General features: G+C 41.1%; 2 protein-coding genes across 3 annotated transcripts in view; both read left to right on the plus strand.

The window, feature by feature from the left end:
* LOC146696716 (uncharacterized) overlaps positions 1-20,180 on the plus strand; it is a 69,005-nt gene extending 48,825 nt beyond the window's left edge. Inside the window, exons 2-7 of the mRNA XM_085474972.1 lie at positions 14,677-14,809; positions 15,448-15,582; positions 15,943-16,898; positions 17,510-17,639; positions 19,485-19,604; positions 19,757-20,180. Coding sequence (XP_085331098.1) covers positions 14,677-14,809; positions 15,448-15,582; positions 15,943-16,898; positions 17,510-17,639; positions 19,485-19,604; positions 19,757-19,934 — 1,652 coding nt within the window. The 3' untranslated portion in view covers positions 19,935-20,180. The remainder of the gene's footprint in view (positions 1-14,676; positions 14,810-15,447; positions 15,583-15,942; positions 16,899-17,509; positions 17,640-19,484; positions 19,605-19,756) is intronic.
* Positions 20,181-21,209: 1,029 nt separating this feature from the next.
* Positions 21,210-24,627, plus strand: part of hectd4 (HECT domain containing E3 ubiquitin protein ligase 4) — a 40,524-nt gene continuing 37,106 nt past the window's right edge. For both annotated transcript variants that reach the window (XM_085474973.1, XM_085474974.1), the window contains exon 1: positions 21,210-21,879. In XM_085474973.1, coding sequence (XP_085331099.1) covers positions 21,733-21,879 — 147 coding nt within the window. In that variant the 5' untranslated portion in view covers positions 21,210-21,732. The remainder of the gene's footprint in view (positions 21,880-24,627) is intronic.

Genomic DNA, 24,627 nt, shown 5'->3' on the forward strand with positions numbered 1-24,627 from the left:
TGGGACGACTATAATGACGATTGAATGAGATGAAATGTTAGCTGGTGGTTAAATGCATGAATTCCATCAATGTGACATCAGATCGGAGGTGCTGGTTGTAGGTGTTGGGCGTGGCTCGACGCGATGGGGTGCGAGGGCCCTCATAACGCTGCTTGCAGCTTTAATTAGGGCCCGAGCACTGACAGTGCGAAGGCCCTATTGTAATTGCTCTGTTTATTATTAGGGCCCGAGCACCGAGAGTGCGAAGGCCCTATTGTATCTGCTCCGTTTCTTATTATTATTATTATTATTATTATTATTATTATTATTATTATTATTATTCAGGCGAAACAAGGGCCTTTTTGAGGGCCTAAATATGCTCAAAAACTCATGAAATTTTGCACACATGCCAGGTCTGGTGAAAAATTTTGTATTTTAATGGTTTTACATATGAGCACTGGGAAATGGCTCTACAGCGCCACCTATGCCTTGTTAAATGCAGCCCTACGACCACATCGTTTGAGCTACATGTATGAAATTTGGCACACATGTGTATCATGCCAAGACGAACAAAAAAGTCAGTGGGCCCATTGACGCAAACCCAACAGGAAGTCCGCCATTTGGAAGAGAAGGTGACATTTTGGCTCTAATTTTGCCATTTCCATGCCTCGAACTTTTGCGAACTCCTCCTTGGGGTTTCATTTCATAACCTTCAAATTTGGACAGTGTCAACTACACCCTTGTGCCATGTTAAATTGCGGAGCTTTTGAGTTTTCACAATACTATGAGGCCGTGGCGCCATGGCGAATTTCGATGACTCGCCATCAAAATCTTATTGCCTCTCATTTTGTCATACATTTTCTGACCTTGACCAAAGTGAACACATATGATAAGGCTCCACCCCTGAACATATTTCAACTGCCATATTTGACCTCAAGGACAGCGCCACCTAGTGGGAACAGGAAATGTCATGTTTTACACTTTGGGGTACAGTATAGTGATGGGTGACATCTGCAGCCTCAAATTTCTCCAGAAAAGCCTTAAGGAGTTGGTCTTGGGTTACAGTGAAAACTGTGAGTTTTCGCGAAAGGGTGTGACCCCAGCAGCATGGCGAACTTTGATGTCACGCCATGAAGAAACAACTTAGTATAACTCAATGAAATCCAGTCTGATCAGTACCAGACTTTACAGGCATGATGTCAGACCCGCCCTGAACAGATTGATGTGCCCATTGTCAGGAATATGAAGAGCGCCACCTAGTGGGAACAGGAAATGTCATGTCTTACACTTTGTTGTACTGATTTTCACAGGTTCATTGTGGACACCTCAAAAGCGGTGAATATCACCGTCAGTCCCTCGTGATGCTTTAGTGCAAAAATTGTGACTTTATACTGAACGGCGCACCCTGGTGGCAACGCTGTTCACCATGAAAAATGAAGTGGCTTTTGAGGGGCTTGGAAAGTTTAAAAAGTCTTGAAATTTGGCGCACACCTCCAATGTGCATAAGGCTTTGTTGTTATGTGATCATTTTCATTGAATAGCGCAAAATGGCTCCACAGCGCCCCCTACGAAATTTCAAAACATCAGCCCCAGCTCTGTGTTTTATGTATGAGTCTTAAACCTGGTAAGCTTATAGGAGATATCAAGATGTACAAAAAAGTCTCTTGGAGCAATATCCCAAATCCAACAGGAAGTCAGCCATTTTAAAATTAATGTGTAATTTTGGCAACATTTTCCCCTCTTTCCAGGCACCGTTCTTTGACGTACTCCTCCAAGGGATTTCATCATATTGAACCAATCTCCAGTGTGTGGAATCTAAAGACCTTTGTCATGTTAAATTGCGAAGCTTTTTACGTTCAGGGAAACGGGGTTGTCATGGTGGCACGTGGAGTTTCAATCACTCGCCAAAAAGCAGTAATCTGCTGTCACTCAAAATCTAAATGTCCAAATTCTCCCAAAGGTCGCAGGCGTGATGAGACTCGAGCTTGGAAATGTTTGTTATGCCATTTGTCAGTAATGGTTAGAGCGCCACCTAGTGGGACGACTATAATGATGATTGAATGAGATGAAATGTTAGCTGGTGGTTAAATGCATGAATTCCATCAATGTGACATCAGATCGGAGGTGCTGGTTGTAGGTGTTGGGCGTGGCTCGACGCGATGGGGTGCGAGGGCCCTCATAACGCTGCTTGCAGCTTTAATTATTATTATTATTATTATTCCGGCAAATGAATTGGCCGTTTGAGGGCCTAAACATGCTCGAAAACTCATGAAATTTTGCACACGCGTCAGGTCTGGTGAAAATTTACGTATTTTAATGTTCTCAGACATGGCCAGGGAAAATTAGCTCAGTAGCGCCACCTAGAAAAATGAAAAACGCGAGCCCCCGGTATGGGTATGACCTACATGTTTGAAAGTCGGTACACCTATATAACTTTCAGAGTCGAACAAAAAAGTCTATTATGGCAATGTCCTAAACCCAAAAGGAAGTCCGCCATTTTGGATTGAAGGTGACATTTTGGCTCTGATTTTACCGTTTCCATGCCTCGAACTTTAACGAACTCCTCCTTGGGATTTGGTCCTATAAGCTTCAAATTTGGACAGTGTCAACTACACCCTTGTGCCATGTTAAATTGCGGAGCTTTTGAGTTTTCACAATACTATGAGGCCGTGGCGCCATGGCGAATTTCAATGACTCGCCATGAAAATCTTATTGCCTCTCATTTTGTCATACATTTTCTGACCTTGACCAAAGTGAACACATATGATAAGGCTCCACCCCTGAACATATTTCAACTGCCATATTTGACCTCAAGGACAGCGCCACCTAGTGGGAACAGGAAATGTCATGTTTAACACTTTGGGGTACAGTATAGTAATGGGTGACATCTGCAGCCTCAAATTTCTCCAGGAAAGCCTTAAGGAGTTGGTCTTGGGTTACAGTGAAAACTGTGAGTTTTCGCGAAAGGGTGTGACCCCAGCAGCATGGCGAACTTTGATGTCACGCCATGAAGAAAGAAATTAGTATAACTCAATGAAATCCAGTCTGATCAGTACCAGACTTTACAGGCATGATGTCAGACCCGCCCTGAACAGATTGATGTGCCCATTGTCAGAAATACGGACAGCGCCACCTAGTGGCAACAGGAAATGTCATGGCTTTAATTTTGTTGTACTGATTTTCACAGGTTCATCGTGGCCACCTCAAAAGCGGTGAATATCACCATCAGTCCCTCGTGATGCTTCAGTGCAAAAATTGTGACTTTAAACTGAACGGCGCACCCTGGTGGCAACGCTGTTCACGATGAAAGATGAAGTGGCTTTTGAGGGTCTTGGCAAGTTTATAGAGGCTTGAAATTTGGCACACACCTCCAATGTCACGAAGGCTTTGTTGTTATGTGATCATTTTCATTGAATATCCCAAACTGGCTCCACAGCGCCCCCTACAAAATTTCAAAACCACAGCCCCAGCTCTGTGTATTATGTATGAATCTGAAACCTGGTAGGCTTATAGGAGATATCAAGATGTACAAAAAAGTCTCTTGGAGCAATATCCCAAATCCAACAGGAAGTCAGCCATTTTAAAATTAATGTGTAATTTTGATGACATTTTCCCCTCTTTTCAGGCCTCATACTTTGACGAACTCCTCCAAGGGATTTCATCATATTGAAGCATTCTTCAGTGTGTAGAATCTAAAGACCTTTGTGATGTTAAATTGCGAAGCTTTTTCCGTTCAGGGAAACGGGGTGGTCATGGCGGCACGTAGAGTTTCAATCACTCGCAAAAAGCAGTAATCTGCTGTCACTAAAAAACACAATGTCCAATCTCTCCCAAAGGTCGCAGGTGTGATGAGACTCGAGCTTGGAAATGTTTGTTATGCTATTTGTCAATAATGATTAGAGCGCCACCTAGTGGCATGACTATAATCCTGGTTGAATAAGATGAAATGTTAGCTGGTGATTAAAAGCATGAAATCCATCAATGTGACATCACATCGGACGTGCCGGTTTGAGGTGTTGGCAGTGGCTCGACGTGCCGGGGGTGCGAGGGCCCTCATAACGCTGCTTGCAGCTTTAATTATTAGGGCCCGAGCACTGACAGTGCGAAGGCCCTATTGTAATTGCTCTGTTTATTATTATTATTATTATTATTATTCCGGCAAATGAATTGGCCGTTTGAGGGCCTAAACATGCTCGAAAACTCATGAAATTTTGCACACGCGTCAGGTCTGGTGAAAATTTACGTATTTTAATGTTCTCAGACATGGCCAGGGAAAATTAGCTCAGTAGCGCCACCTAGAAAAATGAAAAACGCGAGCCCCCGGTATGGGTATGACCTACATGTTTGAAAGTCGGTACACCTATATAACTTTCAGAGTCGAACAAAAAAGTCTATTATGGCAATGTCCTAAACCCAAAAGGAAGTCCGCCATTTTGGATTGAAGGTGACATTTTGGCTCTGATTTTACCGTTTCCATGCCTCGAACTTTAACGAACTCCTCCTTGGGATTTGGTCCTATAAGCTTCAAATTTGGACAGTGTCAACTACACCCTTGTGCCATGTTAAATTGCGGAGCTTTTGAGTTTTCACAATACTATGAGGCCGTGGCGCCATGGCGAATTTCAATGACTCGCCATGAAAATCTTATTGCCTCTCATTTTGTCATACATTTTCTGACCTTGACCAAAGTGAACACATATGATAAGGCTCCACCCCTGAACATATTTCAACTGCCATATTTGACCTCAAGGACAGCGCCACCTAGTGGGAACAGGAAATGTCATGTTTAACACTTTGGGGTACAGTATAGTAATGGGTGACATCTGCAGCCTCAAATTTCTCCAGGAAAGCCTTAAGGAGTTGGTCTTGGGTTACAGTGAAAACTGTGAGTTTTCGCGAAAGGGTGTGACCCCAGCAGCATGGCGAACTTTGATGTCACGCCATGAAGAAAGAAATTAGTATAACTCAATGAAATCCAGTCTGATCAGTACCAGACTTTACAGGCATGATGTCAGACCCGCCCTGAACAGATTGATGTGCCCATTGTCAGAAATACGGACAGCGCCACCTAGTGGCAACAGGAAATGTCATGGCTTTAATTTTGTTGTACTGATTTTCACAGGTTCATCGTGGCCACCTCAAAAGCGGTGAATATCACCATCAGTCCCTCGTGATGCTTCAGTGCAAAAATTGTGACTTTAAACTGAACGGCGCACCCTGGTGGCAACGCTGTTCACGATGAAAGATGAAGTGGCTTTTGAGGGTCTTGGCAAGTTTATAGAGGCTTGAAATTTGGCACACACCTCCAATGTCACGAAGGCTTTGTTGTTATGTGATCATTTTCATTGAATATCCCAAACTGGCTCCACAGCGCCCCCTACAAAATTTCAAAACCACAGCCCCAGCTCTGTGTATTATGTATGAATCTGAAACCTGGTAGGCTTATAGGAGATATCAAGATGTACAAAAAAGTCTCTTGGAGCAATATCCCAAATCCAACAGGAAGTCAGCCATTTTAAAATTAATGTGTAATTTTGATGACATTTTCCCCTCTTTTCAGGCCTCATACTTTGACGAACTCCTCCAAGGGATTTCATCATATTGAAGCATTCTTCAGTGTGTAGAATCTAAAGACCTTTGTGATGTTAAATTGCGAAGCTTTTTCCGTTCAGGGAAACGGGGTGGTCATGGCGGCACGTAGAGTTTCAATCACTCGCAAAAAGCAGTAATCTGCTGTCACTAAAAAACACAATGTCCAATCTCTCCCAAAGGTCGCAGGTGTGATGAGACTCGAGCTTGGAAATGTTTGTTATGCTATTTGTCAATAATGATTAGAGCGCCACCTAGTGGCATGACTATAATCCTGGTTGAATAAGATGAAATGTTAGCTGGTGATTAAAAGCATGAAATCCATCAATGTGACATCACATCGGACGTGCCGGTTTGAGGTGTTGGCAGTGGCTCGACGTGCCGGGGGTGCGAGGGCCCTCATAACGCTGCTTGCAGCTTTAATTATTATTATTATTATTATTCCGGCAAATGAATTGGCCGTTTGAGGGCCTAAACATGCTCGAAAACTCATGAAATTTTGCACACGCGTCAGGTCTGGTGAAAATTTACGTATTTTAATGTTCTCAGACATGGCCAGGGAAAATTAGCTCAGTAGCGCCACCTAGAAAAATGAAAAACGCGAGCCCCCGGTATGGGTATGACCTACATGTTTGAAAGTCGGTACACCTATATAACTTTCAGAGTCGAACAAAAAAGTCTATTATGGCAATGTCCTAAACCCAAAAGGAAGTCCGCCATTTTGGATTGAAGGTGACATTTTGGCTCTGATTTTACCGTTTCCATGCCTCGAACTTTAACGAACTCCTCCTTGGGATTTGGTCCTATAAGCTTCAAATTTGGACAGTGTCAACTACACCCTTGTGCCATGTTAAATTGCGGAGCTTTTGAGTTTTCACAATACTATGAGGCCGTGGCGCCATGGCGAATTTCAATGACTCGCCATGAAAATCTTATTGCCTCTCATTTTGTCATACATTTTCTGACCTTGACCAAAGTGAACACATATGATAAGGCTCCACCCCTGAACATATTTCAACTGCCATATTTGACCTCAAGGACAGCGCCACCTAGTGGGAACAGGAAATGTCATGTTTAACACTTTGGGGTACAGTATAGTAATGGGTGACATCTGCAGCCTCAAATTTCTCCAGGAAAGCCTTAAGGAGTTGGTCTTGGGTTACAGTGAAAACTGTGAGTTTTCGTGAAAGGGTGTGACCCCAGCAGCATGGCGAACTTTGATGTCACGCCATGAAGAAAGAAATTAGTATAACTCAATGAAATCCAGTCTGATCAGTACCAGACTTTACAGGCATGATGTCAGACCCGCCCTGAACAGATTGATGTGCCCATTGTCAGAAATACGGACAGCGCCACCTAGTGGCAACAGGAAATGTCATGGCTTTAATTTTGTTGTACTGATTTTCACAGGTTCATCGTGGCCACCTCAAAAGCGGTGAATATCACCATCAGTCCCTCGTGATGCTTCAGTGCAAAAATTGTGACTTTAAACTGAACGGCGCACCCTGGTGGCAACGCTGTTCACGATGAAAGATGAAGTGGCTTTTGAGGGTCTTGGCAAGTTTATAGAGGCTTGAAATTTGGCACACACCTCCAATGTCACGAAGGCTTTGTTGTTATGTGATCATTTTCATTGAATATCCCAAACTGGCTCCACAGCGCCCCCTACAAAATTTCAAAACCACAGCCCCAGCTCTGTGTATTATGTATGAATCTGAAACCTGGTAGGCTTATAGGAGATATCAAGATGTACAAAAAAGTCTCTTGGAGCAATATCCCAAATCCAACAGGAAGTCAGCCATTTTAAAATTAATGTGCAATTTTGGCGACATTTTCTCCTCTTTTCAGGCTTCATACTTTGACGAACTCCTCCAAGGGATTTCATCATATTGAACCATTCTCCAGTGTGTGGAATCTAAAGACCTTTGTGATGTTAAATTGCGAAGCTTTTTACGTCCAGGGAAACGGGGTGGTCATGGCGGCACTTAGAGTTTGAATCACTCGCCAAAAAGCAGTAATCTGCTGTCACTCAAAAACACAATGTCCAATCTCTCCCAAACGTCTCAGGTGTGATGAGACTCGAGCTTGGAAGTGTTTGTTATGCCATTTGTCAGTAATGGTTAGAGCGCCACCTAGTGGGACGACTATAATGACGATTGAATGAGATGAAATGTTAGCTGGTGGTTAAATGCATGAATTCCATCAATGTGACATCAGATCGGAGGTGCTGGTTGTAGGTGTTGGGCGTGGCTCGACGCGATGGGGTGCGAGGGCCCTCATAACGCTGCTTGCAGCTTTAATTATTATTATTATTATTATTCAGGCGAAACAAGGGCCTTTTTGAGGGCCTAAACATGCTCAAAAACTCATGAAATTTTGCACACATGCCAGGTCTGGTGAAAAATTTTGTATTTTAATGGTTTTACATATGAGCACTGGGAAATGGCTCTAGAGCGCCACCTATGCCTTGTTAAATGCAGCCCTACGACCACATGGTTTGAGCTACATGTATGAAATTTGGCACACATGTGTATCATGCCAAGACGAACAAAAAAGTCTGGGGGCCCATTGACGCAAACCCAACAGGAAGTCCGCCATTTGGAAGAGAAGGTGACATTTTGGCTCTAATTTTGCCATTTCCATGCCTCGAACTTTTGCGAACTCCTCCTTGGGGTTTGATTTCATAACCTTCATATTTGGTCAGTGTCAACTACACCCTTGTGCCATGTTAAATTGCGGAGCTTTTGAGTTTTCACAATACTATGAGGCCGTGGCGCCATGGCGAATTTCGATGACTCGCCATGAAAATCTTATTGCCTCTCATTTTGTCATACATTTTCTGACCTTGACCAAAGTGAACACATATGATAAGGCTCCACCCCTAAACATATTTCAACTGCCATATTTGACATCAAGGACAGCGCCACCTAGTGGGAACAGGAAATGTCATGTTTTACACTTTGGGGTACAGTATAGTGATGGGTGACATCTGCAGCCTCAAATTTCTCCAGAAAAGCCTTAACGAGTTGGTCTTGGGTTACAGTGAAAACTGTGACTTTTCGCAAAAGGGTGTGACCCCAGCAGCATGGCGAACTTTGATGTCACGCCATGAAGAAACAAATTAGTATAACTCAATGAAATCCAGTCTGATCAGTACCAGACTTTACAGGCATGATGTCAGACCCGCCCTGAACAGATTGATGTGCCCATTGTCGGGAATACGGACAGCGCCACCTAGTGGGAACAGGAAATGTCATGGCTTTAATTTTGTTGTACTGATTTTCACAGGTTCATCGTGGCCACCTCAAAAGCGGTGAATATCACCATCAGTCCCTTGTGATGCTTCAGTGCAAAAATTGTGACTTTAAACTGAACGCCGCACCCTGGTGGCAACGCGGTTCACCATGAAAGATGAAGTGGCTTTTGAGGGGCTTGGAAAGTTTAAAAAGTCTTGAAATTTGGCACACACCTCCAATGTCCTTAAGGCTTTGTTGTTATGTGATCATTTTCATTGAATATCCCAAAATGGCTCCACAGTGCCCCCTACAAAATTTCAAAATCACAGCCCCAGCTCTGTGTTTTATGTATGAGTCTGAAACCTGGTAAGCTTATAGGAGATATCAAGATGTACAAAAAAGTCTCTTGGAGCAATATCCCAAATCCAACAGGAAGTCAGCCATTTTAAAATTAATGTGCAATTTTGGCGACATTTTCCCCTCTTTTCAGGCTTCATACTTTGACGAACTCCTCCAAGGGATTTCATCATATTGAACCATTCTCCAGTGTGTGGAATCTAAAGACCTTTGTGATGTTAAATTGCGAAGCTTTTTACGTTCAGGGAAACGGGGTGGTCATGGCGGCACGTAGAGTTTCAATCACTCGCCAAAAAGCAGTAATCTGCTGTCACTCAAAAACACAATGTCCAATCTCTCCCAAAGCTCATAGGCGGGATGAGACTCGAGCTCGGAAATGTTTGTTATGCCATTTGTACATAATAGTTAGAGCCCTACCTAGTGGAACGACTAACTAATCATGAATGAATGAGTTGAAATGTTAGCTGGTGGTTAAATGCATGAATTCCATCAATGTGACATCAGATCGGACGTGCTGGTTTTAGGTGTTGGGCGTGGCTCGACGCGCCGGGGGTGCGAGGGCCCTCATAACGCTGCTTGCAGCTTTAATATTTATATTGTATCCTGTTCTTATTTATTTTATCATTTTACCCTGTATATATCGTATTGCGTCATATCTCCAGTGTTTCCTCGGAGGGCGCTCTCTGCACCGGGGCTGTTATTGACCGTGGCTGCTGGGTCTCTGGGGTCCTCTCAGCCTGGTTGGGGGGCTCCTTGGCCTCCCTCCTGCTGTGTGCCCAGCCCGGAGGCTACGGTCTGTGACCGGCTCCCGGTGCAGACCGCTCTCTGTTATGTTTCCTCACTTGGCTCATGCGAGCCCAGCCCAATTTTTACTCTTTAAGTGTGCGTGTGTGTGTATGTGTGTGTGGGTGGGGGTGGGGGGATATATGTGTATTGAGAGTGTGGGGAGTGAGTTGGAGGGTGGGGTGGGCTGCTTTTAACTATGTAAAGCACTTTGTGCTACATTTTTTCTGTATGAAAAGTGCTTTATAAATAAAGATTGATTGATTGATTGATTGATTACAGTTTTTTACAGACGCTAGGACACATTTCTCAATACTTAGGTCACTTTTGCAAAACTCCTCACACAGTGAGCACAACAGAAGTCTATGTGGGCCAAACTGAGGATCAGTTATCATTGTTTTGGCACAAAATGCATTCAATGACTACATCTCTCAAATTTCATGAATTATTTTCTCACTCAGACACAACAACTGCCAAAAATCTTTGTACGTACAGGACATTTTGCATATACTTACATACTGTTTTCAAAACTGTTAAACTTATGGCCAAAACAATAACACAATGCAAAACTTAAAAAGACAGCAAAATTCAACAGCAATATTTTATTGAAACATATTTTAAATCTAAAAATGCAGTTTAACCAGCCACAGGTTATTCTCATTGTAGATGAACATCTACACAGGTGTTACTCCTTCAATTTTTCAACTCCTTCAATTCTGGCATGCCAGAAGATTCTTTCCTAGGTGTATTGCCCTAGATGACATAAGATGTGATGTGGATGAGAACCTGTGGCCAAATGGAGAAGACCGAGTAGAATAGCATTACTATTGTATGTGTATCAGTGGATGGTGTGTATACAAATTCTTGTATTTTGGGATTACTTAGTGCAAAAAAATAAAAATACATAAACAAATATTAACGAATTCTGCATGATGTCTGATTCATTCCAGTAACATATATTGAAATTCTAAACAGAGATGTGTCCTTGTTTTACACAAGAAAACACTGTGTCATGCTATATGTTGTTAGTGTTTTTTAGGTCATTGTTTTGTGGGTGACAAAGTGTGTTTGTTGGCTGTCAACCTTTGCTAGTGTTCTGGAAGAATGAGTTTATTTGAGACCTGAACAAAGTGTTTTGGTAGTTGTAGTGCATTTTGAATGTGAAATGAACTGCTTTGCCAAGCTGAGGGTCAGTTAGGAGAATTGTGTGAAGAGTTTTGCAAAAGTGACCTAAGTATTATGAAATGTGTCCTAGCGGCTGTAAAAAACTGTAATCCTACAGAATTGTGCAAAAGAAAAATATGCTACAGTCACTTGTTCACTGTAGAATACATGTAAACATAAAATCACCCATTTGGTAGAGTTGTGCACTAATGTGAACAATAAACAGCACATGTAACAGTACAGTAAATCATTCTGGCACATCCAGACGTTCCTGTCTGTCTGGCCACATATTTTCATCTACATCACAACAGATGTTATCCCTCGCAATGCAGCGAGGAAAGTATCTCCTAGAGTGGCGAATCCATCCTCTGCAGGACCCTGCTGTGATGTCGTCACATGCTGCATCCATGGCTGCTAGCAGGGCCATTTGCTCATGTGGATGCCGGTCATAAACTTTCCACCTCCAGGCAGAGAAAAACTCCTCAATTGGATTAAGGAATGGGGAATATGGAGGGAGATATTCAACCAGAATTCTGTCATGTGCTGCAAACCACTCTGACCTGATGGGAGTGGTGAAAACGGACATTATCCCAGACAACAACATACTTGCTGAGTTGGCCTCCACCTCTCTCATTCTCAGGGACTAGGTCCCTGTAAAGAGTGTCTAAAAATGTCAGGAGATGTTGGGTATTGTATGGACCAAGAAGGGGGATATGGGTGAGGACGCCGTTGTCTGAGATGGCTGCACACATGGTAATATTCCCTCCGCGCTGACCAGGGACTTCAGTGGTTGCCCTCTGTCCAATGCGATTCCCTCCACGCCTTCTGCCTTTGGCCAGATTGAAACCTGCCTCATCAACATATATGAATGTGTGCAGTGTTTCCCTGGCTTCCAGCTCCAGTACACGCTTTAGAGAGAGACAGAAATGCAATGTCACAATATGCCTGTGTACAGTAACAAACAGTATGCATGCATTTGGTAAAACACATTGTAGAGTATGTGCTGTGGAATTGCAAGTGTACTGCATGAAACTACGAAGTACTGTAAAACAGTTTGCAGTGCAGAACATAGAAGACCAGCTTTACCTGCACATACTGGTGACGGATCTCCTTCACCCTGTCACTGTTTCGTTCAAATGGCACTTTATACAATTGCTTCATGTGGATTTCATTTTTCTTGAGTACTCTGTCAATTGTTGAAATTGAAACAGATTCAATATTGCCAAATACCGTGTAATTCTCTATGACAGCGCTTTGTATTTCTCTCAGCTTTATTGCATTGTTTGCAATGACCATTGCACAAATGGCTTCTTCTTGCTGTGGGGTAAAAAGGGGCCCTCTTCCGCCTCCGCGAGGTTGTCTTACAATCCTATGTGGTGCAGAGTGAACTTTTTGTGAAATTGCAAATACAGTACAGTAACATGTGATGTGTCTGAGATGGCACAGTACAGTACAGTGTATTACTGTTTGCATACCTGCATACCTAAACTTTCACACGCCTCCTCATGAGTGACAGCTGTAATTCACCTGAGATCAATTGTTCAATTTCGGAGACATTTCCAGGAAAAATGATACAGAAAGGTATAGGATTTGCTTGACAGATGGCCAATATTTGGCATGTGATAACTAGTTCAACAATTTTGTGTGTGATGACTCAAGCAATGGATGTATGACTATTAGTTTTATTGGGAACGACTATTCAGCATCCATAGGTATGATTACTTTTGACTGACATGACATAAGCAAATGGAAATGTCAGAAAGCAGCAGGGAAATGTATGGAAGCAACTGATTCATGTCCAAAATCATTTGCAGTTTGTTCAGAGGGAGGAGAAATTGCTACTATGATGTGCACAAATGACTGAGTGTTGTGGAGGTTGAACTAATAGTTATGAGAATTTCAATTCTGATCTGAGAAACGCACCAAATCGACTGAGAAAAACTGTAAGCGCAAACATGCTTACAGTAATTGTTACAGGACTATTATTCAAAACTCCTTTCTTTACAGCATTACTGTATTGTACCACAGCACACTATGCCACACCTGGGCCAAGTCTGCGCTTCAGTTACAGTACGTATATATGTAAAGATCTATAAGGTCATGTCCTAATGCAAGTCTCCTGTATGACTATGAAAGTGCAGAGCAAATTAGTTTGCGCTGAATAACTACATTACAGTATGCTCACCTGTTTTCCCAACAAAATGTCTGAATAATAGAACTTACAGTAGTTCTCCCAACATTTGGCTGCACCCTTCGACCAGCCTCGGCCATTGTGAGGCCATGGTTTATCACATGATCCACAAGTGTTGCCCTGATTTCGTCAGGAACGTGTCTATGTGGTTGGCCTCTTCTTACCCGGTTTTGTCCTCCACTGATCCTCACCCCTCTTCCACAAGGCTGACGTTCCATGTTCTGCAGTTTTGTAGCTTCAGTATGCACCTCATGCCAATCCTGTCTGTTGGTTTACATTATATATATATACTTGTAGAGTAGGGGATACTGTAACGCGATTCACCTGTGACTGGGTAGAAGAGGCTTTTCATTGGTTGCAAGTAAGAGTAACACACACCAATTTTCATTAGTGTGAGATAAGGTTCACCTGAGAAAAGTAATTTATGGAGATTTTCATGGAAACTCCTTAAAAATAGGGTTTTCAAAATGGGTGTACAAATTGTTTGACAAGATGTTCAACAATTTTGAGTGCACTGACACAAGCAATGAAATGAAGACTATTAGTTGTAAGGACAATGACTATTCAGCCGGTACAAGTATAAATAATTGTGACATTCATGATAAAAGCAAGGAGATAGTGATGAATAGCAAGTCAAAAGTGACCATTCTTTAGATATTTGTACTTACTCAACTGCTTCATGTCCAAAGGCATTTGCCTTTGGACGAAATGAGCATGAAACCGCCACAAGGTTGTGCCAAAACGACTACATGTTGTGGAGGTTGAACTAACTATTGTGCAAAGTTTAATTCTGTTGTGAGAAATGCACCAAAGCAACTGAGAAAAACTGTAAACTGAGATGGTATAGGACAGAACAAAATAGACATTATTTTTATCAAACACTCTTATCAGCACGTATGCAGGTATGACTCCCACATAGGAGTACATCAGATGGCCTCATAGTCGATAACCTTTGCTATGTAAACCTATACTGAGTCAAATCTCAGGCCAGATTGTGCCCTTTGTTTATCATGTTTATCACCCTTAGATGCCAATATAAGAATAATGGATTTCTTTTTGTTTTTTAACTATAAAATGTGATATAGCTGTTTTACCCTCTCCCCAAAATAATCACTCATATACTTAGATTCCAAACATCTAATTAAGAGGTGCTTGATATTTTTATATGATAGTCACATCAAAAAGATGTGGCTCAGGGTTTTGTTTTGTTTTTAATTTAATTGAAAATCTTGTGACCCATACATTTTTAATTTTCAAATAACTGCCTTTGAAGTCTGCAGCTTTTTCTTTCAAATCAGGTATGTGATCTTTTGCTTGAAAAAAAGCTTTGCTTCCAAGCAAAGTGCCCTTTGATGTGTGATTAAATCCCGCACACAGGGATGTTTGAGGGTACAGACAGATGCTGCCGTGAGCACGACCACTGCCTGCAGATCATCCCGGCCTTTACGGTGAATTATGGAGTGTTCAACCGCAACCTCTTCACCGTCTCACACTGTGAGTGTGACCAAAGGTGAGCGTCAGAACACACCCACCGGGCATCTTTAACACAGAGGCAGGATTCCAAGTATTCATCGCCTCAAGGGAAACTCCTGCAACCACTAATTCACTTTCCACCCCCTGACATCTCCACATACTGCCCTGGCTGGCATGGAAAGTCAGGTAAAGGCAGATTTGCTCAAAGGCTGAATTTATCAGTATTAATGCCTTCTTAAACTTCCGACTAATAAACTCGGAGGAAAGTTCCTATCGTGTCATGTTGGCAGGGTGCCAGTAAACGCAAACCGATTTAAGTAGACGAGCCCGGGGCCATGTGACATAACTGTTTATAAAGGGGTAATAAATGCATCACTGCGCTCACCCCTCCAGATAAACTGATTTCAAGAGTGAACACGCTGCTCTGCAGTATTTGGAGGGCATTCCATTCCTTATACATATTATGTATGTGCTGTGATTTTATTTTGTAAAATCATCCAGTCTTGACAAGTCTGTGTGTACTTTTTGGTGTTCATCCCAAAGAAGCACACGGATGTGGTTATAAAATGTTTGGGAATAGTCAAACATGACGAAACACTTGCCATTCGTGTGTTTATTGACTGGACTGCTTTTTGAACTTTGACTCACCTCGTTCTTTTTTCTGCCTCTAACTAGGTTTCGACAGTGCCTTCTGGACGTGAATGATAGCTTTTCTAATATGGTAGGCTACAGCTTCTTCAACATCCTCCGGATTCCCTGCTTTGAGCTCAAGCAGCAGAGGCGGTGCACTGAGATGTACTGGTGGGGGATGTAAGAGAGGCACAGACACTGTTGCTTGATACTTTGACTGCATATTATTAGACACAACAGTTGCTCAGTACCATAGAAAAGGGGTTGTTCTGTGAACAGTGTTGGTATGGTTGCTTTGGAAGCCTGAGTGGCAGATGCACTTCTGCAGCTTGTATTAACATGCCTTAAACTCTGCCAGTAGGTCTTTAATTTCCACTGTGTCACTATCGTTATCTTCCTCAAAAGCTAGGATCTATTTAAGTAAAGTAAGAAAATAAGAAATGATAAGAAATGTGCTGAGCAGAATGTTTTTTTAACGTTTTGAAAATGGTTCTCCTTTACGTTCTTTTGTTGTAACAAGTCTTTGTACTCTCTCTATAGGTGCAAAGTAGCCAAAGAAGCTCCATATGCTGTCTTCAAAAGCCCCCTCCCCTACAACACCTCTGATGCTGAGCAAAAATATGCGGACACTGACACCAACAAGTTACCAAGTAACAAGGAGCAGCATGTAACTCAAAGCCCCCCTCGCAGAAAGTCATCTAAAACTCAGCATCAGTGTAGATTCAGAGACCCACCCAGTGGAGACACTTTCCACCGCAGACGGACAAAAGCAAGAGGATGCAGAAGACGCCATAAACCTCATGGAGCAGCACCTTCACAGTTGCCTCCAACATCAAAGGCACACGCCACTGCTTCGTCAGTGGAAACAGGTCTTTTAAAGATTTCTAAAAGTAGCTTACAGAGTAAAGAAAGCGAGAAAAGCCAGCATATCAAAGTGGGCCTGTCAGATTACTCCACACTGAGACGCCGAGATTCACCACAGCTCAGCTCAAATTCTGATCTGCAGAGTTCATCTACAGCACCATCACCTTTAACACAGATGCCAGAACTTCAGCCGCACCAAACAACAGCCGCAGTGACCAAAACCAACAAAAGTCACAAGGACGTTATCAAGAGAAACGGCTGCTGTGGACACAGGAAGCGTGTGAGGGGTGATGCTTTTCAGTCAGGCTGTGAAAGCTGTTTGGAACGAGAAACAAAATCTCATATGAAAACGACTACGGACAGATTACCAATCAAAGTGACTACACTGGGTGTTGAAAAGACAACAAATACACTCACATCAAACACTTTGATAACGGCTACTTTTGCAACACCCATTGCAGCAAAACTAAAAACAGCAGCCCCGCTTAATAAGGATGATGAGCCACAAAAGCAGGTGCACTCCTATCTGCTAATGAATAACTCAAACCAGGGGCTCACAGGTAGCACCACAGCCCAAAGCACCCATACAGAGAGAAGCCTTAAACAAAGTAAAATGTTGCATAAGATAACAGGTGAGTGCGTACAGCTGCTGACAGGGCTATAGCTGCAAGTTAAGCCATTGATTTTCCTCTTTCTTTAATTTTGAGCATCTGAAATGCAATTTAATATTTTAGTTGCTTTTAAAATTAGTCATTTTTCACTTTGGTTGGAAACATTCATGTTCTTCTGGATCAATCCAAATTATTATATTTAATTTTAATTGTAATATTAATGGGATTGAGTTATTAATTACAAAATATACTCAAGAGGGGAGGTTAGAAAGTATGCAAGGTAGTGAGTTGAATGACTGTCAAGGCTATTTTTATTTGTTAGTATATCAGTTAGTTTTCCACATGAGCAGTTTGATTGTAGCTCAACAGAGAAATGTATGTGTTTAAAGAAGAAGTTCAGGATATTATTCTATTAATAATTACCAGGCTGCTCAGCTGTGTTATTAGCTGTCGTTACCGATGGGACAGAATGCTAATCATCATTGTTGCTGACTACAAATTACAAATGCCAAAAAAAGAGGGCTAATCTTTACTAGAAAATAGCAGCATCAGTAACCAGCAAATATACCCAGTTCTGTAAAGAAATCTGAGTACACTCATAAATATATATGCACATATTTTTGCTCCTGTAGATAGCCAGCTCCTGTGTGAAAGCCTCAAACATCTGGACTACTGTAAATTCAAAATCCCTCCTTTGAAAAAAAGATATGGCCTCCAGAACATGGAGTCGAAGACCGCCTATCACTGTGACTGCACCAGCCGGTAACAATTTTATTTATATGACATAAGTGTTGCATTATGTTTTGCATGTTCTATGTTCACATAATTGTATGTTATACACCTATGCAGCATTCAGGCGTATTCAGGCGGCCTATTTTACAAAGGAAGTTAGCTGCCCCGATCAAAGACTGGACAATGTGTTTTTTAATAAAGGTTTATTAATGATTAAATAATAATAATTATAAATCTGATTTCTACTGGGCCGAAGGTCATTTTACACACAGAAGTTAAAAACCAGGACGTAGGTGAGGAGCAGTATTTCTTCTGCAAGCTGTAGGACTTGACTGGGAGCCAGTGGAGGCACATGAGGGTGGGGGTGATGTGGGAGTTCTGAACATGGCTCAAATAGGCAGACGAGCTAGGACAGCATTTCAGTGGTCCAGGCGGGAGCAGGAGGTGATAAAGGCATGAAATGTAAGGAGGTACTGAGTTTAACCAAATTGCCCCTTAATAAGATTGCCCCCTGTTCTGCTGCTGTTTATGGCTGTAGAACAGATAAATAATCATGAAAAAAATTTACGATGTCAACACATTAAAAAGTAATCCTAGCTTCACAGCTTGGGAATTACTTCATTCACGATTGTTTTATTTAATACACCAGTAATCTTATCCCTGGAATTAGCGTTATGACACCGTCAAATGAGGTTAAGGAAATACGAGCCTTACACAGCTGTGAATTAATTCAACCGAAATCACCCCGATAATCTAATGACTGTAGCAGCGGTATCATTAAAGACCAGTGGAACTATAATATTGGTTAAAATAGGAAACCATCCAAAATAAGTACTGCGTTGCTGTTGCAATACTGGAAATAGCTGTAACTCTGTCTCCATCAGAGTCCACATTTTCTGTGATGGCAGGAGGGACGGCACACTGTAAGATGCATATTTTCCAATACCAAGTATTTGTTTATTTATAAACTAAAAGATTATGGTTTAACTTCAGTTGCAGGCAAGATTCCCTTTGGGTTTACACCAGAAAGGGAATCCTACCCAATGTGGGTGACATGTGGAAAGGGAGCAGCCAAAAAATACTTACCGTGGAACAGTCTTGAGCCACCACTTATTTCTTTTTGTTTTGTGCCAAGGAATCAAACTTTAATTTTTTTTAAATGGTCTTGAAGAATACTTTTGAGCAGGTGTTGTGACTACATATAACAGAACACTTAGAAAGAATCAATTTTAAGTGGTATCTTTAGACCACTTGTGAGTAACATTTTTCCCATTTCTATTAATGAAAATCTTCAAAGATAACCCAGTTTAGCAGGACTAAAAAAAGCATTTTCGCACCAACAAGGTGATTACCAAAGCACTTTTCGCCAAATCTCAACATATTTCCACATGGAGGTTAATTCATGAAATCACAAACACCAAAATGTATGGACAGAATTTGATCCGCCATGCAGTACCCTCTGATTGGTAATGGTTTCATTTGTCATCATGACGATAATCCCAAACACATTGCCAATACAATAAAAGCATGCCTGGATCGAGGTATGTCATTTCTTGTTAGAATAAGGCACAGTGTGCATACATTCATGGTTTTAATATGATATTTGATATGTTTATATTGGATTATGGACTTTGCTGCCTACTACATGGTAGGAATACAGTATTTTTCTTCATAACTATTTATTCTATAAAAATGTAATGTTTTTTTTTTTTAACCTATATCTCTGAGATCACACGTGGAGAGATATAAATGATATTATTCCCTTTCTGAAAATTTTCTTGCTCTACTGTATGTCTAACTGGTTTCCTACAAGTGATCATATTGCCTCACATACAAGAATTAACTTGTCACTTGTCCTTTTTGTCAATTTTACAGCTTGGCTGTTCAGATTGAAAGCCTCAAGCGACCAAGCATTCTGCATTCTCTCATGCTGCATTTCGTCTCTCAGCATTGCTTTACACTGCCAAACGAGGAAAAATGCCACGGCAAAAAAAGGTTTTAAGCTCCAATATGCTTATTCGCATTAATCTCTAACACTTTTCGGTTAAAGCAGTACCAGCCCCTTGTCTAATATGTTCACTCAGTTTGCCTGTAACAGATTACTGTGCTGAGTTCTCTTGCTGATATTTTTATGTCTTTTTCCCTAGCTGTTCTAGAGGCTTCACTAAAGCCTCTGACCTACATCAAGTGCTTAAGAAGATAGAGGAAAAAGACTCTGCTGGGGTGCGAATTTCAGGCACTGACAGAAAAAGAGGGATTCCTGTTCGCCTTTATAAGCGATGCCTGAGGCTAGAAAGCGGAGCTGATATTATGACTGTAGAATAAGCTGCTATGTGCAGTAACAATAAATGTTATAAGCTTTAGATTTCACGCAGGCTTTGCTCTTTCTCCCTGATGGTGGAAAATTGCAGCATTTTAAGAAGTAAGGCCCTCGACTAGCAAAGTATGGTCTTATAAATGTAATTACATTCTTATAAATGTAAGTTAGCGTTTGCATGTGGACTTGCAAATGATTGGATTGTGGAATGAAAACATAATTAAATCTTTTTATTGTTTCTGTTTGATTTTGAATTGATTTTAAATTCACTCTGTCATCTGCACTGTATATTGTATGACTCAGTGAGGGAAAAAACTAGAATAAAGAGATAAAGATTAAAGCTACAAACCCACCAAATCATGGAAAAGCATTGAGTCAGTAAAGGAAGAATTCAACATTTTAATTATTGTCATGTCTACATTAAAACTTCACAACTTCCTTAGAAAGAACAACAGCTGATTTGCCTTCCCGCATGCAGCAGCTGTAAATCAAAAAATTTAAGTGCTTGAATATTCAGCCACTGGCTCTTTCTTTAGAGGAATAAAAGTCAGTAGAAGCAAGACAGAATGCATGTCTATGAATGAGATGGAGTCAGGTATAACAGTGAAGCTACGAGGAGCCAGTGAAGGTGGACAAGTTTAAATACCTAGGGTCAAGAAGAGAGTGGAGCTGGTTCAGGCTGGTTCAGGGGTGGTTTGTGACAGAAGGATAGCAGCAAGAGTAAAGGGGAAGGTTTACAAGATGGCAGTGAGACCTGCTATGAGGTATGGTTTGGAAACAGTGGCACTGACAAAAAGAAAGAAGGCTGAGCTGAAATGTTAAGACTGTCTTAGAGGGACAGCTTAGATTGGGAGGTCTGGAGACAAAGAGGCAAATCTGACATGGTTTGGACATGTGTAGAGGAGGGCTAGCAGCTATACTGGACAAAATTTGTTGTCTCCAGCCAGGCAGGAGGAAAACAGGAAGACCACAGAGAAAGTTCATGGATGTAGTGAAAGAGCACATTCAAAAGGTTGTTGTGACAGAGGAGGATGTTAGGGTTAGGGTGTGATAGAGGCAGATGGCACTAATAATAATAATAATAATAATAATAATAATAATAATAATAATAATAATAATAATAATACATTGATTTTTTTTAAAGATCTTTAAATTAAATAATAAATGTGCCTTTGTCATTTCACAGCTGTGATAAGATGTGGTTTTAGATACCAAAATAAATGACTTTAGACAGCTTTTATTTTAGCACGCGGTGCATTCTGGGAGCGGTTAGTTGGCCTTGGAAACATGGCGTCGCACTGACAGCTTGGTGACTCTCATTATCTTCTCCAGGCACTGACAGATACCGGGCCATTAGTAGAGCTGCTTGCAGTCGGGTTGTAGCCGTGAAATGAGAGTACTACAGGTTCACTTTGCGTCTTGAAAAGACTGTCGTTTAGACGGTGCGACGCAATAACGGATTTAGCACGGCTGTCACGCCCACTCTGCTCGGTAACGCTATAACGATACCGTACGGTAAGTTAGCTCCGCTTCAGCTAACTGAGCCAGACAGCTAGCAGCCGCTGTTAGCATGACCAGAGCACCCATGTAATGTAAAGAACACCTGCCACTACAACTCGCCCGCTGACTGGCACTCGTCAAGTTAGCTTGTCTCCCTTGTCAAACACTACCATTAGATAAGACCTCGGCGCTGACGGCCGTTATGTTATTGTGAGTCGCTATCAGGCTAGCTAGGGCGTTTCTGTCATTCTGTCACTGAATTTTTAATGTTCGACCCCTTTGGCTACGCTGTCGGAGGGGAGAGCGATGGGCTCCGGGGCTGTGGATTCGTCCCAGTGGCTTTCGGTGAAGGAGGAGACCATTTTTCTCCACGACGGTCTCATTCGGGTCACAGATCTGGCCGAACTGCCCAGTGAAATTGGAGTATCGGAGCAGGGGGACACCGAACAAGAGGTGGGTAAAAGCCATCGCTCTTTTTTCCAGCTCAGTTTCTCTCTCACACACACACATGCAAACAAACATAAAGAGCTGTATACAGGAACATTTGTGTATATATGAGATCAGTGTGTCTTTTTGTTTATTTAATGTAAGAATTAGTTTTGACTGTCACCTGAAACACACCCTCCGTAATAACGGTAGTGCAGACGTTTGCAAGTTTCCTGTCCTGCTAAATTTACCATCAAGGTAACCGAGAGCCGTGTCAACTCAATTCCTGCCCCTTCCTTCAAAATATAACCTATTACAAACATGGTAAATTTCATTTCTAAAATCTCTAATGTTACGTAGTGTCTTTCTTCTAGTATATTAATGTGGAAGTCATATTGATTTGGTACTTAATATTGTACTCAGTGTTGAGCTAATATGTCAATTAGAGGTGTACTTCAGGTATCAAGCTACACAGCTCCTACTTTTTTTCACTTAAACACATGCATGTATGCCTTTATTTTTCCTGACTAGATCTTGGCTTATTTAGTGCATAGTAAACAGATTTAGTCTTTGTAAAGGTGACATAGCTGCTCTTTCCTTGAGAAGTGTTTTTATGGTCATTGTCAAACGCAGGGGAAAAACAGTTCTCATCTCTCCTGCTCTGAATCTTGTTCTCGAAGCACAAAACAAGCTATGTTTTGCAGACTCTATTGTTTACCAAATGTTTAAGCTTTTAAAACGACTTTTATTTTGAAAGTCTCATCCCATAACCGGAAGAATCAATGTTGTTAGATGACCAGAAACTTTACAGTGATTCTGATGGAAACAACGAGCTAACACCGCATATTTACATACTCGATATTTCCCTACTGTGCCTTGTTTTGAATCTAGCAGGATCCACCAGACCGTGGAGAATATTTGCGGCAGTCTTCATGTCACATGTTCATGAGCTGGGGTCTAATTTGTGCTCGGAGTTGCTTGTTGATGAGTAGTAGACTAACAGACAGTGATGGTTACTGGCTTTAAACAAGCAAACTTCATGATAAAGTGGGAATAGTTATGAATTGTGTGCTGAACTTAACCTTTACAAGAGTTCATACTTGCATTTCAAGGCTTTCACTTACAGATGCTTTAAAGCATATTTCTGTGTTACACCTTAATGCAGCTGTTTTTCTTAGCTTTATAGTGTACATATTTATTATTGCAATCTGCACTATTCTTACAAAATATCAGTTTTACATCTATCTATCTATCTATCTATCTATCTATCTATCTATCTATCTATCTATCTATCTATCTATCTATCTATCTATCTATAACATTTTAATTAAAATGTATGTTTCCAAATTCCTTGCTTAGATCTTTTGGATCTGAAAAAAAAAGATCAATAAACTGAATATTTGTTTATATGATGTTATCTTTACTCTTGTACTAATAGCCACAAAACAGGTTTGTTTTTGTGAATGTTTAATTACAGTCACAATGGGCTAGGCTTATATGAAGAAAGGCCACCAAATCAAACTCATGAATCTGTACATGCAGCTTTTATGTTTTCTGTTAGTTCAAACTATGTCCCAAATAGCTGCATTACCAGTTTATCCTTGATCACCTGGTTTTGGGGTAGGCCTTGGTAGGCACCAAAACTTTTCAAATACAGAATAGTCTCTGCATAGTGGAAGAAGCAGTTTATTAGCACAATTCCACACACCATGTTCTTAACACTAGAGGTGCCTGTGTTAGAAACACAACATTTCCAGAGCCTTTCTTTACTACTGAGTTCTCAGGATTCCAGTTTGGAAAATGTTTGTAAGAGTAGAATGCTTAAACTGAGGATTCGGTAAAGCTTCAAAGCAAAACTTTACTTTACTGTAAAATAACCATTCATAATGACCTACAGCAGGGTTTCTTATGATGGACATTTTATGGTAATAAATTCTTCAACTTCCATATTAATTATGAATTAGCACTGATATTGAAAAAAAGAGTATGGTTACATAATGTATAGCGTGATTCATCCTTAACATAAAATGCTAAAACGTGTGTTTTATCAAGCAAAGCCAAAATAGATGAGCTATGTGTAGTAATGCGAACTTTGTATTTATAGTGGGTAGTCCCACTAAATGGTACTAAAACATAAAATAAGAAGACATTCTTGCGTCACTGTTAGGCTCTCAGTTTGTTTGTTTATTTATTCTTGGTAACATTCAGATCCTCCACATTTAAGGCATGTGTCCAGTTTTAAGACTGGCTCGGTCATTCAGTGCCGTTATCGTAGGTGTTGTGATGCTGACTATTTTTATCCGCTTGCAGCAGTTTTTGCAGAGCAAGGTGAAGGCCCAGCATCCAGCTATGGGGTGTTACTGTAACATAAGCAGCGTTTCTGAAATTGAATCAATACAAATTGTGCCTGCTAAATGCTATAATGGATTTTTTTTTTCTAGTCCATGATTCATGTGTAATCAATATCTGAAATGCTGCCTAAGTGCACATGAGGCACATTGTTTCACTTGTGATAGGATATGTGCTTTGCTATCTCTGACCATTACTGCGTAGTCCAAAGACTTGGAAAAACAAGAGCTCCTTCTGTGGAAATGATTCGTAGCTAACTAGGGAAATGCTTTATGACCAGATCTTCATAAACCAAATGTATTTCATAAGTCATGTATATACCCCACTTTTGAATGGGGGCGTTTTACATAAGAACAAGATTTTTCGTATTGTTTTTTTTTAAAATTGCCAAATTGAAAAAGATTTTAACATCTTGCTGTTTTTGCA

Source organism: Copadichromis virginalis, linkage group LG12, assembly GCF_057382275.1.
Source record: "Copadichromis virginalis isolate Kocher_CV1m ecotype Utaka linkage group LG12, C_Virginalis_male_GT1.1, whole genome shotgun sequence".
Lineage (NCBI taxonomy): Eukaryota > Metazoa > Chordata > Actinopteri > Cichliformes > Cichlidae > Copadichromis > Copadichromis virginalis.